The sequence below is a fragment of the Xiphophorus maculatus genome, chromosome 23 (genome assembly GCF_002775205.1).
Source record: "Xiphophorus maculatus strain JP 163 A chromosome 23, X_maculatus-5.0-male, whole genome shotgun sequence".
In the NCBI taxonomy this organism is placed as follows: Eukaryota; Metazoa; Chordata; class Actinopteri; order Cyprinodontiformes; family Poeciliidae; genus Xiphophorus; species Xiphophorus maculatus.
The window spans coordinates 24,734,728-24,746,804 of NC_036465.1; the positions used below are offsets into that span (position 1 = coordinate 24,734,728).

The following is a 12,077-nucleotide window of genomic DNA, read 5'->3' on the forward strand; positions in this document are numbered from 1 at the left end:
ATACGCTCAAAGAGTTAGAATTGTAGACTGTTCTGGTGTTGTTATTTTTTTTAACTCCAATGTCCAGGGTTCTTTCAACACTGGGCATTTGGACCCAAACGATCACTGAGTTTGGTGTAAACTTTACTCTTAAAGTGTAACATATACACTTCACAATTTGCTGTGTACCATCACCTCCATGACTCTGACAAAAAATAAATACATTTTAAAAATCAGTCGACAAGTTTTTTTTTATTATTATCATTATTAAGTACAAGCTACAACTCATTTATGTTGCTAAAATTGAATATTTGGAGTCAGAACCTCTCAGCATTGGAAATTAAACATAAGAAAAATGACGTTTGTGGTAACAGGCAGACTGCACCAGGCTAAATATGGGTATAATATGATTGCATGTATATGTAAAAAAAATAATAATAAAAATAATAATAATAAATATATACATCTATATAATTATGGTTTAATGACATGCATCTTCACTTTCAGGACATGCAGAGCATCTCCATTCAGCTGCTCCAGCTGGGAATATACGCGCCCTATCCAAAATAACACTAATGTGCTGCAGCACTTCAACAAATCCCACTGTGAGGGGGAAGCAGGCCATTTCCCACCGCCTGCTTCCGTACTGCGTGACCTCCCCCTCCAGCAACCCGCAGGAAAAAGTCAACGGTGGGCGGGGCCACGGGGCTCAGTTTTCAGCCCTCCCCGGCTGTCACAGCCTTGATTTCGAGCGCTCATTGGCTCCTGTCTGCGCACACGTCACAATCATGATTAGAATTGATGATCGGGACATTCTGATTTCATTGTCTAGCAAAAAGGGGGACCGGGGAAGAAATCTGCTGATTTGGAGCGTCCGTCTGATTTTGACATCAAAAATGGTATGAAAGAAAGTGATTTCACTTTTAAGGGAAGCCCACGGCAAAGAGCTGCTGTTGTTCTGAACCCGCCCAGAGCCGGGGACAGCGGAACGAAGCTCTCCGGGATCGGGAAATCATAGATTTGAAGGAAAACTTTAGCTGCGGCTATCCATTGGGGGGAAGCTATGCTAACGCTAGCTTAGCGTGGGCTGGCTCGTGCACGGCGGCTTTGGGCCTGCGTGGCCGCCGCGGCTCTTACCCGGTTTGTTTACTTTCTAGGTCCCGGTCGTGGAGTTTAGTCACGCGCTTCCTGTGTGGTTAGTGTGTTTTTAAAGCCGCTGGCTGACGCGTGGACGGCGGACTCGTTTGACGTGCCCACTATTTGTTTGCTAATTCTCACCGCAGAGATTCCATATTGACTGTAGCCATGCGCAGTCCGTCTGCCAAAATAAACCTGCTGTGTGCTTATTGGTCGCACAACATTCCCGTATTGGACTTGGTGTTTATCAAACCCTCCTTAAAAACTGGGCCACTGTTGTCTTCCAGCTCCCTGCGTTTCCGGATGGGTTATAATTCATACTTTAACTTAATAGGTCGGTCCACTTAAAGCTACGTTTCTTTTTTTTATCGTACAGACATTAAGGCTTCATTAAAAAGTTATAAATGTGGAAATAGATAGGGAATATAGGGAAGCATAATCTCGCATCGAGAAAATGTATAAATATTATTTCATTTGTTCAGAGCGGAAAAGCAATAACACCATGATAATAATGATTTTTAAAAAATTAAAAAAGAAACACCGCACAATTATTGTTGCACAGAACAACCATATGAAATGCATTGTACTTGATAAATTAATACTTTTTTTTTTTTTTTTGATTGATCAGAGCGTTTAGGAACTTTAAATTAATATGCAAAGTAATCCAGGGTTTTTTGTAGTTCAAAACACAAACAGCAACTAATTCAATTAAAACGTTACATTGTAATTACAGTAAACAATCAAACATAACTCTTTAAGGGTTATAACAAGTGTAAAGTATGTGGTAAAAATAAGTAATACAATCCAATGAAATGGTTTCATAGATGAATAGTAATAGCAATTATTAACTTTGCAAAAAAAAAAAAAACAAAAAAAGGGAAAAACTCCATTAATTTCTCCTATTTCAGTGCTGATCTTCGAGGATTTCCACGCACAAATAAGATAGTGGAAGCTAAGAGTAGACTAGCTCATCACTTTCAACGGCCCGCTACATACTGTACATGCTATTTCTTTTTCACTTGGAATAAAGATTACGTCCGCTTTGCTTTCCTCCTCAGCCATTTTCCACAGAGGTGTGGGAGGCACAGTTCGGCATGATGACTTCAGAGTCGACAGCGGAGATCTAGAAAAATGGAGGTGGTGCTGTGATCTGCATGGCTGCCTTGTTCCCCTGTAGTAGTGATATGGATGCGTGGCCACAGAGGCGTGGCCTGCAGACTGTGAGTATGTCAACGCTAAATATGCATGAAAAAGATGTTTAGTTTTTGTTGCTGTGATATCACTAATACAGTACTTCATCTCTGGGGGGAAATTAATATACAATATAGTCAGACTGATAAAGGATCAGGACAGCAAGCTGGAGCTTTGATGGAATGATCTAAGCATATTGACTTGTGGCCCAGTCAAAGTCCTTACCTGAGTCCAGTTGAAAATCCATCACAAGACTTAAAAACTGGGGATCTTAGATGTATTCTATCTAATCTGACAGAAATAAATGTGGGTAAAAATCAACAGAAACTAAATAAAAGGAAAAAGATATATTGTTTCCATTTTAACTTTTCACAAAGAAGTGCAACACACACCTCCACTGAGTCAATACTTTCTGAAGACCCATTTTCACTACAATTGCTACTGCAAATATTTTGGTAAATATCTGTTGAACTTGAAATAATAGCATTATTTAGGAGGTCACTATTAAAGATAGCAAAGTATTCCCCAGTGCTTAGAAATAAAGTAACTGTCATAGCAGAAGATTCTTGCCACCCTCCTATGAAGGCCGGATAGTTCCTTTATCCCCTTATATAAACCTTTGTGAAAAAGATGCTATTGACGAAGTTGATCCGCGGCCGGTTTGTGGTGATCTGAGGGGCTTCCCTCCTTCTGCTTGTCTGTCAGATGAACCTTCGGTCTGTATTCACGGCTGAGCAGCAGAGGATCCTGGAACGCTACTATGAGAACGGGATGACCAACCAGAGCAAGGCCTGCTTCCAGTTGATTCTGCAGTGTGCTCAAGAGGCCAAGTTGGACTTCAGCGTTGTCCGGGTAAGCCGGTAAAAATTCCTTGTGAAAAAGCGGGAATGAAGCAAGACCGCTTGCTTTGTAGGAAACGAGTCTAGTTTGTAGAGTAGGTGTGTTTTGCTGATAACCTTCGGTAAAGTCTTGTGCCGATTCCTTGCTGGATCAGGTTCCTAAACAGACCCTACATTTTCTTTCCTGCAGACATGGGTTGGCAACAAACGACGAAAACTGGCCTCCAAGGTCGAGCAGAATGGAAGCGCGTCTCATCCCTTGTCGAGTCACGGAATAGCTGGAGGGTTACTCTCTGGTCCTGCCCTGGCTGGAAGCGTGCTGTCCAATCACAGCCTAGCGACGGGGGCGCTGCTTCCTGCTGACATAGCCGCTGCCCGAAACATCCAGAACCGCGTACACCTCCTCCCTCCATCCTCGTCTTTCCCCGCTCTCTCTTCGGCGTCTTCCTCTCCGTCGTCATCCTCACCCCTCAGCAGCGGAAGCAACAACAACAACAACGACGTAATACTGACTGGGATTTACTCTCTGAACCCCGTCCCCCGCTCTCGACCGAGACCTCAAGCCCCCCAGTCTCAGTCGGACTCCGAGATCTCCATCCGCACGTCTTCGTCTCTGATCAACCAAGCTCTGCAGAGCAGGAGCACTTCCACGTCCTCACCCATCCACTCCAAGTTACTGACCCCCTCTCCCACGCTCCCACCCCTGACGTCTGCCTCAGGTTCTTTAGTCTACACTGCAATCAGGAAGGGCACTTTATCCGTTGGGGATGGGGGGATAAGTGCCGGCGCAGGGCTGGTACCCCACAGCTGGACTAGACAATACGGTACCGTGCAAGCTCGCCCTTGGTCGTCGTCTTCACAATCCCAATCTCAGCTTCAGCCCAGACCTCACTCCAACCCCCAACCTCAACCGCCTGCGCCGCAAAAGCCTCGAGCCTCCCTCCCGGCCCAGAACGCGGGGCCCTCTTCCGAACAAACGCCTCGCATTCAGCAAGTCTTCACCCTGTCGGAGAAGGGCGACAGAGAGCGCCCGAGGTCCGGCCAAGCGTCCGCTCCAAGAAGCCAGGAGACCTACAGGCCAACGCCTCACCCTCTGGACGGCGGTCACAACTTCTCCATTGCCATGGAAACTGGAAACGAAGAGGACGAGTGGCTGAGGGAGGAGGAGTTGGCCAACATGGCCGCCCAGACTCACATCCACAGGGAGCAGCCGACGGGAGGCGAAGCGTCCGTCGCCAAGGGGAACCGCACTCCTCCCGCCACGGGCTCCAGACCAGCGGCGCATCCCGGCAACGCGGCACTTCAGGGCAGCTACTCCCTCACAGTACAGACCTCACTTCCAGGTGAACCCAGCTCACAGGTAAGGACAGGTTTCTGTTTTGGGTATCATTTCTCCTCAAAGGGATTTAATGCGATTAACTTGTGTCTTTTAAACACAGCCCTCACTCGGTGTGTCTGCTGCCCCCTGGGTAATCAACAGCTCCAGAAAGAGAACAGTAAGTATTTGTGATCAACTACTAGAGAGTTCCTAAACAAAGGTTTACGGTCTGTGCCATAACAAAAATAGATAAATCAATCTTTACTATGCTTTAAAAAGGTGCAACTTCTGATGAAAATGATGTCATTACATCAAGCTGTGATTGTGACATATTTTCTTCCAGGACTGTCTTGTGTTTTGCCCAATTCATTTTTTTCTGACCACCATGTTTCCATGGGGATGGTGTGTTTTGTTTTTCGCTCTGTAAAACATTTCGAAAACCATCTGCACAGCTCTATGTTGGCTTCTCAATTAAAATTCCTGACAGTAATGCGACAAAAAGTGAAAAAAAAATATACAAAAACAGCTATTTGAACAACTTTCTTGAAATAATATCTTTTTTTTTTTTTTTTTTTTTTACTAACTTGACCACTAGAACGGTTTTACCTCATGTTTTTAGACGGTGGCTCAGTTTATAAAAAGCAGCCACATTGTTGCCACATTCCTCCATTTCAGTCTCATCTTTCCACAGGACGTTACTCCGAATATCTTGTGGTTTGTTCAGATGCAACTTTGGAAGCCCCGAATCTGTCGGCCGTATTGTTTTTAGAGAGAGGAGGCCTTCGTTTTGCAACCATTTTCTAATAAATCAAATGTGTTCAGTCTTTATGTTCTTACTGTAGAGAGCGGAAAGTAGCTCCCTCAGTCTGACCTCTTCCAGCAGATGGTCCTTATTTTTTTATTTATTATTTTCTCCGCTGTGGAACCCAGATTGTACATCGCTGTAAGCCCTTCCTGCCTTCCTGCAGTAGTGGGCAGCAATGCTTGCTTTTATCAGAACAATCGGGTCATTTCTCTTGCACTTAGGTGACACCTGAACTCTACAGGCATTGCAATTTTTCATCTTTTGTTTTAGAAGTTCAAACATTTACTGAGGAGTGGCTACTGAAGTGTCTAAAAATGTTTGTTTTTGTTAATTTTTTTTAAAAGAAATTAGATGGTTAAAGGGGAGTAAAAAGTACTTTTGTTTGTATTATAATATGTAGACACCATTTTGAGGCCATTCAACTGGGTTTTCTTATTTTGTTCCCTCGTGTGAGAAAGAAGGTTTTCTACAATTGTTAACATTTACTGAGGAAATTTAGATAAGTGTCTTTAGTCAGAAGCTTCCTCAGATTAGTTGTAATACAGACTGCTACAGGAGAGCCATCAGCATCTACAACAACTCTTTTTAAAGTACCTTGAAAAAAATGAGTCAACATTTAATTTCCCTCTGGAATCCATAAAGTATTTTTGAATGGAATTAAAATGAATGTCCAAATATATTGTAATTTTTCAAAACTGTATTTTCAATTTTCTTAAAAGTTTTTTATTACCTTCTGGACATTTGAGTGCAAAATATTGGCATTGAACTACTTAAATACTAACTGTGTCGCAGCATTATTATCTCTAGATTCCACAATTTGTAAAATTGGACATTACTGGAAAACGCCTGTCATTTTTATTGTGCTATGTGGCCATTATGGATTTTTTAAATTTTACTGCCATCTGAACTTCAATTAATTAGCACTTTCTCAAAATACATACCTCTTAGAGTTGAAAGGACTAAAGCGGATATGTTAAAACACATTGGTAGCTTTATTTTATTGAGAAATGTAAAACAAATATTAAAGTTTCTACCTTTTGTTTGATGTTTTAACCATAACTAGAATAAGAACTATACCTTAGAGAAGTCTAGTAAGGCAATTCTATTTTAATTTTGAAAGACTGCATTCATGTCTGCAAGTCAAAAACCAAACGATTGATGACTCAAATGCTAAAATTAAGTAGAATACTCGTATGCCTTGTAAATATAAATAAATGTAAAAATCCACTTCATTTATTGAGCGTTATAACATTTAGCTCCTTTTAGGAACTGTAAGACCCCCCAGAATCTTGAAATCCAAACATTTCTCCTTGTTTAATTATATTTTTCCCCACACTATACCACTACAACAATTTCAATACTTTTTCTAGACCTTTCAAAGCTGCACCAGAACCCCTTTACCGGTCCGATTCCCGTCTGCTTGTCGCCCCCGCAGCTGCAGGATCGGACCCAGTTCAGCGACGGCGACCTCGTCCAGCTGAAGCGCTACTGGGACCGAGGCATGACCAGTCTGGGCTCGGTGTGCAGAGAGAAGATCGCCGCCGCAGCCAACCAGCTCAACGTAGACACTGAAATCGTCAAGGTAAAGCTCTTCGTCGAAGAGTTAGCCTTGAAGAGCTGCGTACGTTTCAGCTCCGGGGATTCCTGACCGTCTGCACCGTTAGTTTGGATGTGAGGCGTCAACATGGTGGTCAGTCATTCCTCTCGCGACTTTCCCCTCCAGCTGTGTCTGTACCGGAAACGGTCGCCCGGAGTCAGAGAAGGCCGAGCTGCGTCTTGTCGGAAACGCATTTCAGACATGAACTGATTCCATACAGCTGATTTCACTTGTTTTTTTTTATTTATTTAGCTTTGGCTCTAAAGTCCAGCTAGAGATGAATGTGAATGTACCAGGCGGAACCAGAGGGACGTCTGTGGATTCTCCTGAGCGCCATCACAAAATTGGGACAAGCAGCTTTTCTGGGTCACAAACGTTTTTAACTTGTTTACACAAAGTTGTTTAAAAGTCATGCAGTGATATATATCGGGGCCAATGTAGGAATGCTTTTAGGCTAAAGATAGTCGGTCTGGATTGGTTCAGACATGCACACACCCACACGCACACACACAGACACACACACACTTTCAGCCCTGTGCCTTCTCACTCACAAGGATGTTTGGTGCCAGAAAGGAAAAATGGTCTTCAGGGAGGACAGGAAGTCTGAGCATTTAGTAACTTTTCTGGTTGGGATGGTTGAAACGATTCTAATCGATGTGAAAGGAGAACAGTTAGCAAAGTTCCTGTGCAGTCAAAGGTTTGACGTTTACTTTAAGTTGTGTTCAGATTTGGGTCAGTTGGAAAAAGGAAATGGACTGTGGGGAAAGACTTTCTTTCTGTCTCTTTTGTGTTTTGTTTTGTTTCTTTCCTCCATTTTCAGTATTTTTGTTCTCTGTTTCTTTCCTCTATTCCCTCCTTTTTTTTCTTTTACTTCAGTGTTTGCTTCTCTTTTTCTTTCGATGTTTCTTTACTTCATTTTTCTCTGTTTTGTTTGTTTCTTCTTTCATCTATTCTTTCCTTTTATTGTTTCTTTCCTTCATCCATTTTACTTTTTTGTGATTCTTCTTTCTTCCCTCCCTTGTTTCTTTATTTTTTGTTTCTGTCCTCTATTCTGTTCTGTTTTCGCTCCTTTCTTTTTCCTTCATTTTTACCTCTTTGGTTCTTTTTCTTTCCTCTATTGTTTCTTTCTTTCGTTTTAGTTTTTATCTTCCTCTTTCTTGCTTTCCTTCTGTTTTTTGCTTGTTTTTCTTTCTGTTTTTCTTCCATACTTTTTTTTTGGTTTTCTTTGCCCCCTTATTTCCTTTCTTCTTTTCACGACTGAACTGTTTTGTTTACATTTTTGAAACAGGCTAAATTCTGAAAGCCAGATTCTGGTACAAATTTGGAGGAACCTCGACTTCCCTCTCAGCCGTTTTTTTTTTCTCTATCATTCCTTCAGTCGTTTCTGTCTACATGTCGCCTCCTGCGTAAATCTCTTCATGCAGACGTGGATCAGCAACCGACGGAGGAAGTACCGCCTGATGGGGATCGAAATCCCGCCCCCTAAAGGCGGGCCCGCCGTGTTCACCAACCCGTCTCCAGGAAGCCAGTCCCCGGCGGCCGCCAGCCCCGACGAGGATCACCTCAGAACACCCGAACTCCCGGATGACCTGACCGACGGCGGCTCGGTCTGCATGTCTGAAGGTGGGGCCTGCTGGTTCATTTGCACGCATGAACTCGTGGGTTTTATTTTTAAATTTTTTTTGTACAAACTCCTTAAATTTTGCTTTGTGTTCTCAAACACAGACGGGACTGTCGATTCACACAACAGAGACGGAGACGATGAAAGTTACACATCCACTGCTGCTCCGCTGGCCAATAATGTGGTACTTCATCAGTCACCTGACACTGCAGTAGAAAGTTGCAGTTTGCACTTTACCAAAGAACGTGGGATGGGAGAGTAATCGCACATTTTGTTGGATTGGTCGAAACACAAAACTTTACATGAGATTGAACGACCAAAACATCAGTGCCTCACTCTCCTCAAACTTTTCCACGTTTTATTACGTCACAATCACAAACTTCGGTGTTCTTTATTGAGACTGCATGGGACCAATCAACACAAGTGGAAAAGAGGATACATGAGAGTTTTCACATTGTTTTTAAGTCAGAAAAATCTGCTGAACCGTTGGCCGTTCTTCTTCGCAAAACAACACGAGCTCCGATTGATGCTTACAGAGCATGTCTGCAAGCATAAAGTTTTCAGGTCTCAACAGAGTCTCTGCTGGACTTTGTTTAAGCCATTCTAACACATGACCAATCTGACACAGAAAACCAGAGCCGAATTGACTTAAAGTGTTTCTTTTAAACACAGACATAAATGTACTGAATTACAAATTTACTTGATAAATCTGTAGCAGTATTGCACACCAATAGCTTCATAAGTTTGGTCAAACCTGTAAAAAACAACTTTACTGTGGTCAGTCAGCGAAATTAGGAGTAGAATAGTCGATGTAAAAAAAAAAAAAAAAAAACATGATTAAAGCAAAAAGTTGACTACCGTACTTTGGTCAAACATGTAAAAAATAAACATTCTTTCAAATGGTTCAGAAAGTGCTATTGGGAATTCTAAATATAGTGTTGAATAATTAATAAAGCACGACATTCCTGAGAGCACAAAGCATAGAATTAGACTGAATAGATCTGCCCTTATGGACTGGGCACATTGTCACCGATACCAGATCTAGGATTTTTTTTTCATTATCAGGACCAATACTGATACTGATACTATTATCGGATCGGTGCGTCTGTGCTGTGATCTGAACCATTTCACTGCAGCTCTCTCTGTAAGTTTGTGGCCGTTTTTATGAAGGTAATCGATTACAAAAGAAAGACGGCCGAACGCAAAAGCCTCCTCCTTCCTATTTTTTTTGCACAGAAACTAAAAAGGGTCATTTCCGTTTGCAGCTTAGCGATACTTTGTGTGGGTCCGTCACATAAAATCCCATTAAAACGAGCCACTGATTGTGGACATGACGTGGCAAAACGTGGAAAGGTTCTGCTTGCATAGAAACATTTGCAAGGCCTTACATAAACAGCTTTCATCAAGCACACCTTATCGTTTTTGGGGTGTTTTAAGAACAAATTCTCATTTTCAACGACCTGTTCAGAAAACCTTTAAACATCAAAGAGTGGAAAACAGAATATCATAAAACAGAGAGTACAGTTATATTTGTACTGGCTAAACGTAGCATAATGCCCATGATAAGACAGCAGTTTTTAAAAGCAGGCACAGGTACGTCTTCTGTGAAGGGTCAATTTATCCGATCTGTGTGTTTGGCAGAAGATCGAAGTAATCGATGAGGATGAAGAAGCTGATGAAGATGGCGACTTGATGGTGTCAGACCTCGAGCAAATGCAGAACCTGCTGGAATTTAAGGTGAAAACAGTCTCACACCGACCGAACGAGAGGCTCTGCATGTTTGTGTGGTTCAATTTAAAAAAAAAACAAAAAAAAAAACTGATTTAAAAGAACTGCAATATTATCTGTTCGTTTATGGAACCCTTCTTCTTTTCCAGCACGAGGAAGTGCAGTTCCTAGAGAACGAGCTAGAGAACCAAAAACAGAAATATCAGGAGCTCGCTAACTTCACAGAGAGCCTGCTCAGCGCTGTGAGGGACAACGACCTGGAGAGACAGAAGGTGCATTTCGAAATGTTCAACTTCGAAAAGTAACTAAATCCGTTCGACATTTCCAACCTGACGCCTGATGGATGTGTGCTTAGGAACTTTTGGCCAGTCTACCTCAGACTTCAGACCAGGACTGGGACGCGACGGCGGAGAGAAACGCCCAGACGGATCCGATGCCCGACCACAGAACCCGGGCGGATGGCTCGGCTCAGGCTGGTGAAAAACTCCCGCCGGTCGACGCAAACCAAGACCGCTCGGCCACCGAAGTCACCGAGCCCTCTGCATCAGAGGAGCCGCCGCAGGAAAAAGGGACAGAACTGAAGTGACTCTCTGCACTCGTACGGACGGTTAGCACTCCACTCAGAGACAGGTTGTACCCCAGAGACAGGGAGAGAGGCGGGCGTAGTCTGACGGCTAGTGGTAAACTCCATGCACAGTGCCTGTGGGCTGATGCTTCACTATGACTGTTGGGCTGAAAGAGGCCTTTTTTATTTGTATTTTATTTTATTTTTTTAACTGCATATCATTCGCCTTGCTCTGGCCCAGTCTGGAGAGAACAATAAATGACCTCTAACCTAAATGTGTTGGCCCTCTTTTCTTATGTCAACCCGGAAACAATATCAGTGATATTAACCTTTTGTTAGAATTTATTTTTATTATTATTTTTTTTTTTTGTAGATTACTAGTTCAATCAAACTGAAACCACAGAAGTCAAGTTTATTTATTTGTGTAGCATCTTTCACCAACAAAGCAGTTCAAATAGCTTTACACCATGAAAACATAGTAGAGTAACAAAGTAAGATTTGATTCTAAGTTTTGCCTTTTCAAGTCTATTCAAGTCTGGAATGGTGCCTAAATGCAGATCCAGGCAAGTTTACTGGTTGGCTGATGCCTCTAGGTTTTCAGACTCCTATTGGTCTATTGATAGGATCCCCCATCATAGTCAACAATGGGGAAAAGAAGGTGTTTAAATCCACATGTTTATCCTTTTTCATCATTCCAAACCTTCCTTGGCAGTCTGTTGCCACAAAGATCCAGTCTTACCACCATGTGAGCAAATTACACACTTCCTGTTAAGTTCAAGAGGAGTTTAACAAACTCCAAAGGTTTAGATTCATGACCATGGAACGCCAAAACTTTACCCCAGTGTCCCGTAAGAACGTTTTTCTTTCTTCCCTTACCATCCAACTCAACTTGAATTTCAGCAAGTTAAGCTTGTTTCACGTTCAAAGGCATTTTAATTACCACCCTGACAATAAACGCGAGGAAGGTAAAAGATTGACGCACATCTTGCCTTACTTGAATAACACGTTTTCTAGTGTTGTCCATTTTGAAGAGCAGCTTAGAGTCACTTTTAGAGCGCACTGAAACAGGAAGTGAATAAAAACTGACCGGCCTAAAGAATTTATAGATGAAAACAATGGCATATTTGAACAGATTTGTTTAGTGGGAGATTATGCTGAATAGGGTATACGTTTATTTTAATATCTTAAGTTCACGCGAGGGGTTTCCTCGATTATGTCTGGGTGTGTCTCAGCATCAGAGCCGAAACAGCCATTTGTTTACAAATGCAGGCCTGTAGTATTCAGCGTGTCCCCGTGT

General features: G+C 42.4%; 1 protein-coding gene across 1 annotated transcript; it reads left to right on the top strand.

The window, feature by feature from the left end:
- Positions 1 to 690: 690 nt before the first annotated feature.
- On the top strand, positions 691 to 11,055 carry hdx (highly divergent homeobox). The gene is made up of 11 exons (XM_014472825.2): positions 691 to 878; positions 2,175 to 2,336; positions 3,013 to 3,159; positions 3,337 to 4,506; positions 4,586 to 4,642; positions 6,705 to 6,851; positions 8,291 to 8,489; positions 8,592 to 8,671; positions 10,129 to 10,224; positions 10,365 to 10,487; positions 10,571 to 11,055. The coding sequence occupies exons 2-11, from the start codon at positions 2,271 to 2,273 to the stop codon at positions 10,799 to 10,801; spliced, it is 2,316 nt and encodes a 771-aa protein (XP_014328311.1). The 5' UTR covers positions 691 to 878; positions 2,175 to 2,270; the 3' UTR covers positions 10,802 to 11,055.
- Positions 11,056 to 12,077: the final 1,022 nt, after the last annotated feature.

Excerpts from the sequence above, each read along its gene's own strand:
- hdx (XM_014472825.2), top strand. The coding sequence starts at position 2,271 with ATGGCTGCCTTGTTCCCCTGTAGTAGTGATATGGATGCGTGGCCACAG. Across the intron at positions 3,160-3,336 it reads TGGACTTCAGCGTTGTCCGG|ACATGGGTTGGCAACAAACG; the intron begins GTAAGCCGGTAA and ends TCTTTCCTGCAG. Across the intron at positions 10,225-10,364 it reads AGAACCTGCTGGAATTTAAG|CACGAGGAAGTGCAGTTCCT; the intron begins GTGAAAACAGTC and ends CTTCTTTTCCAG.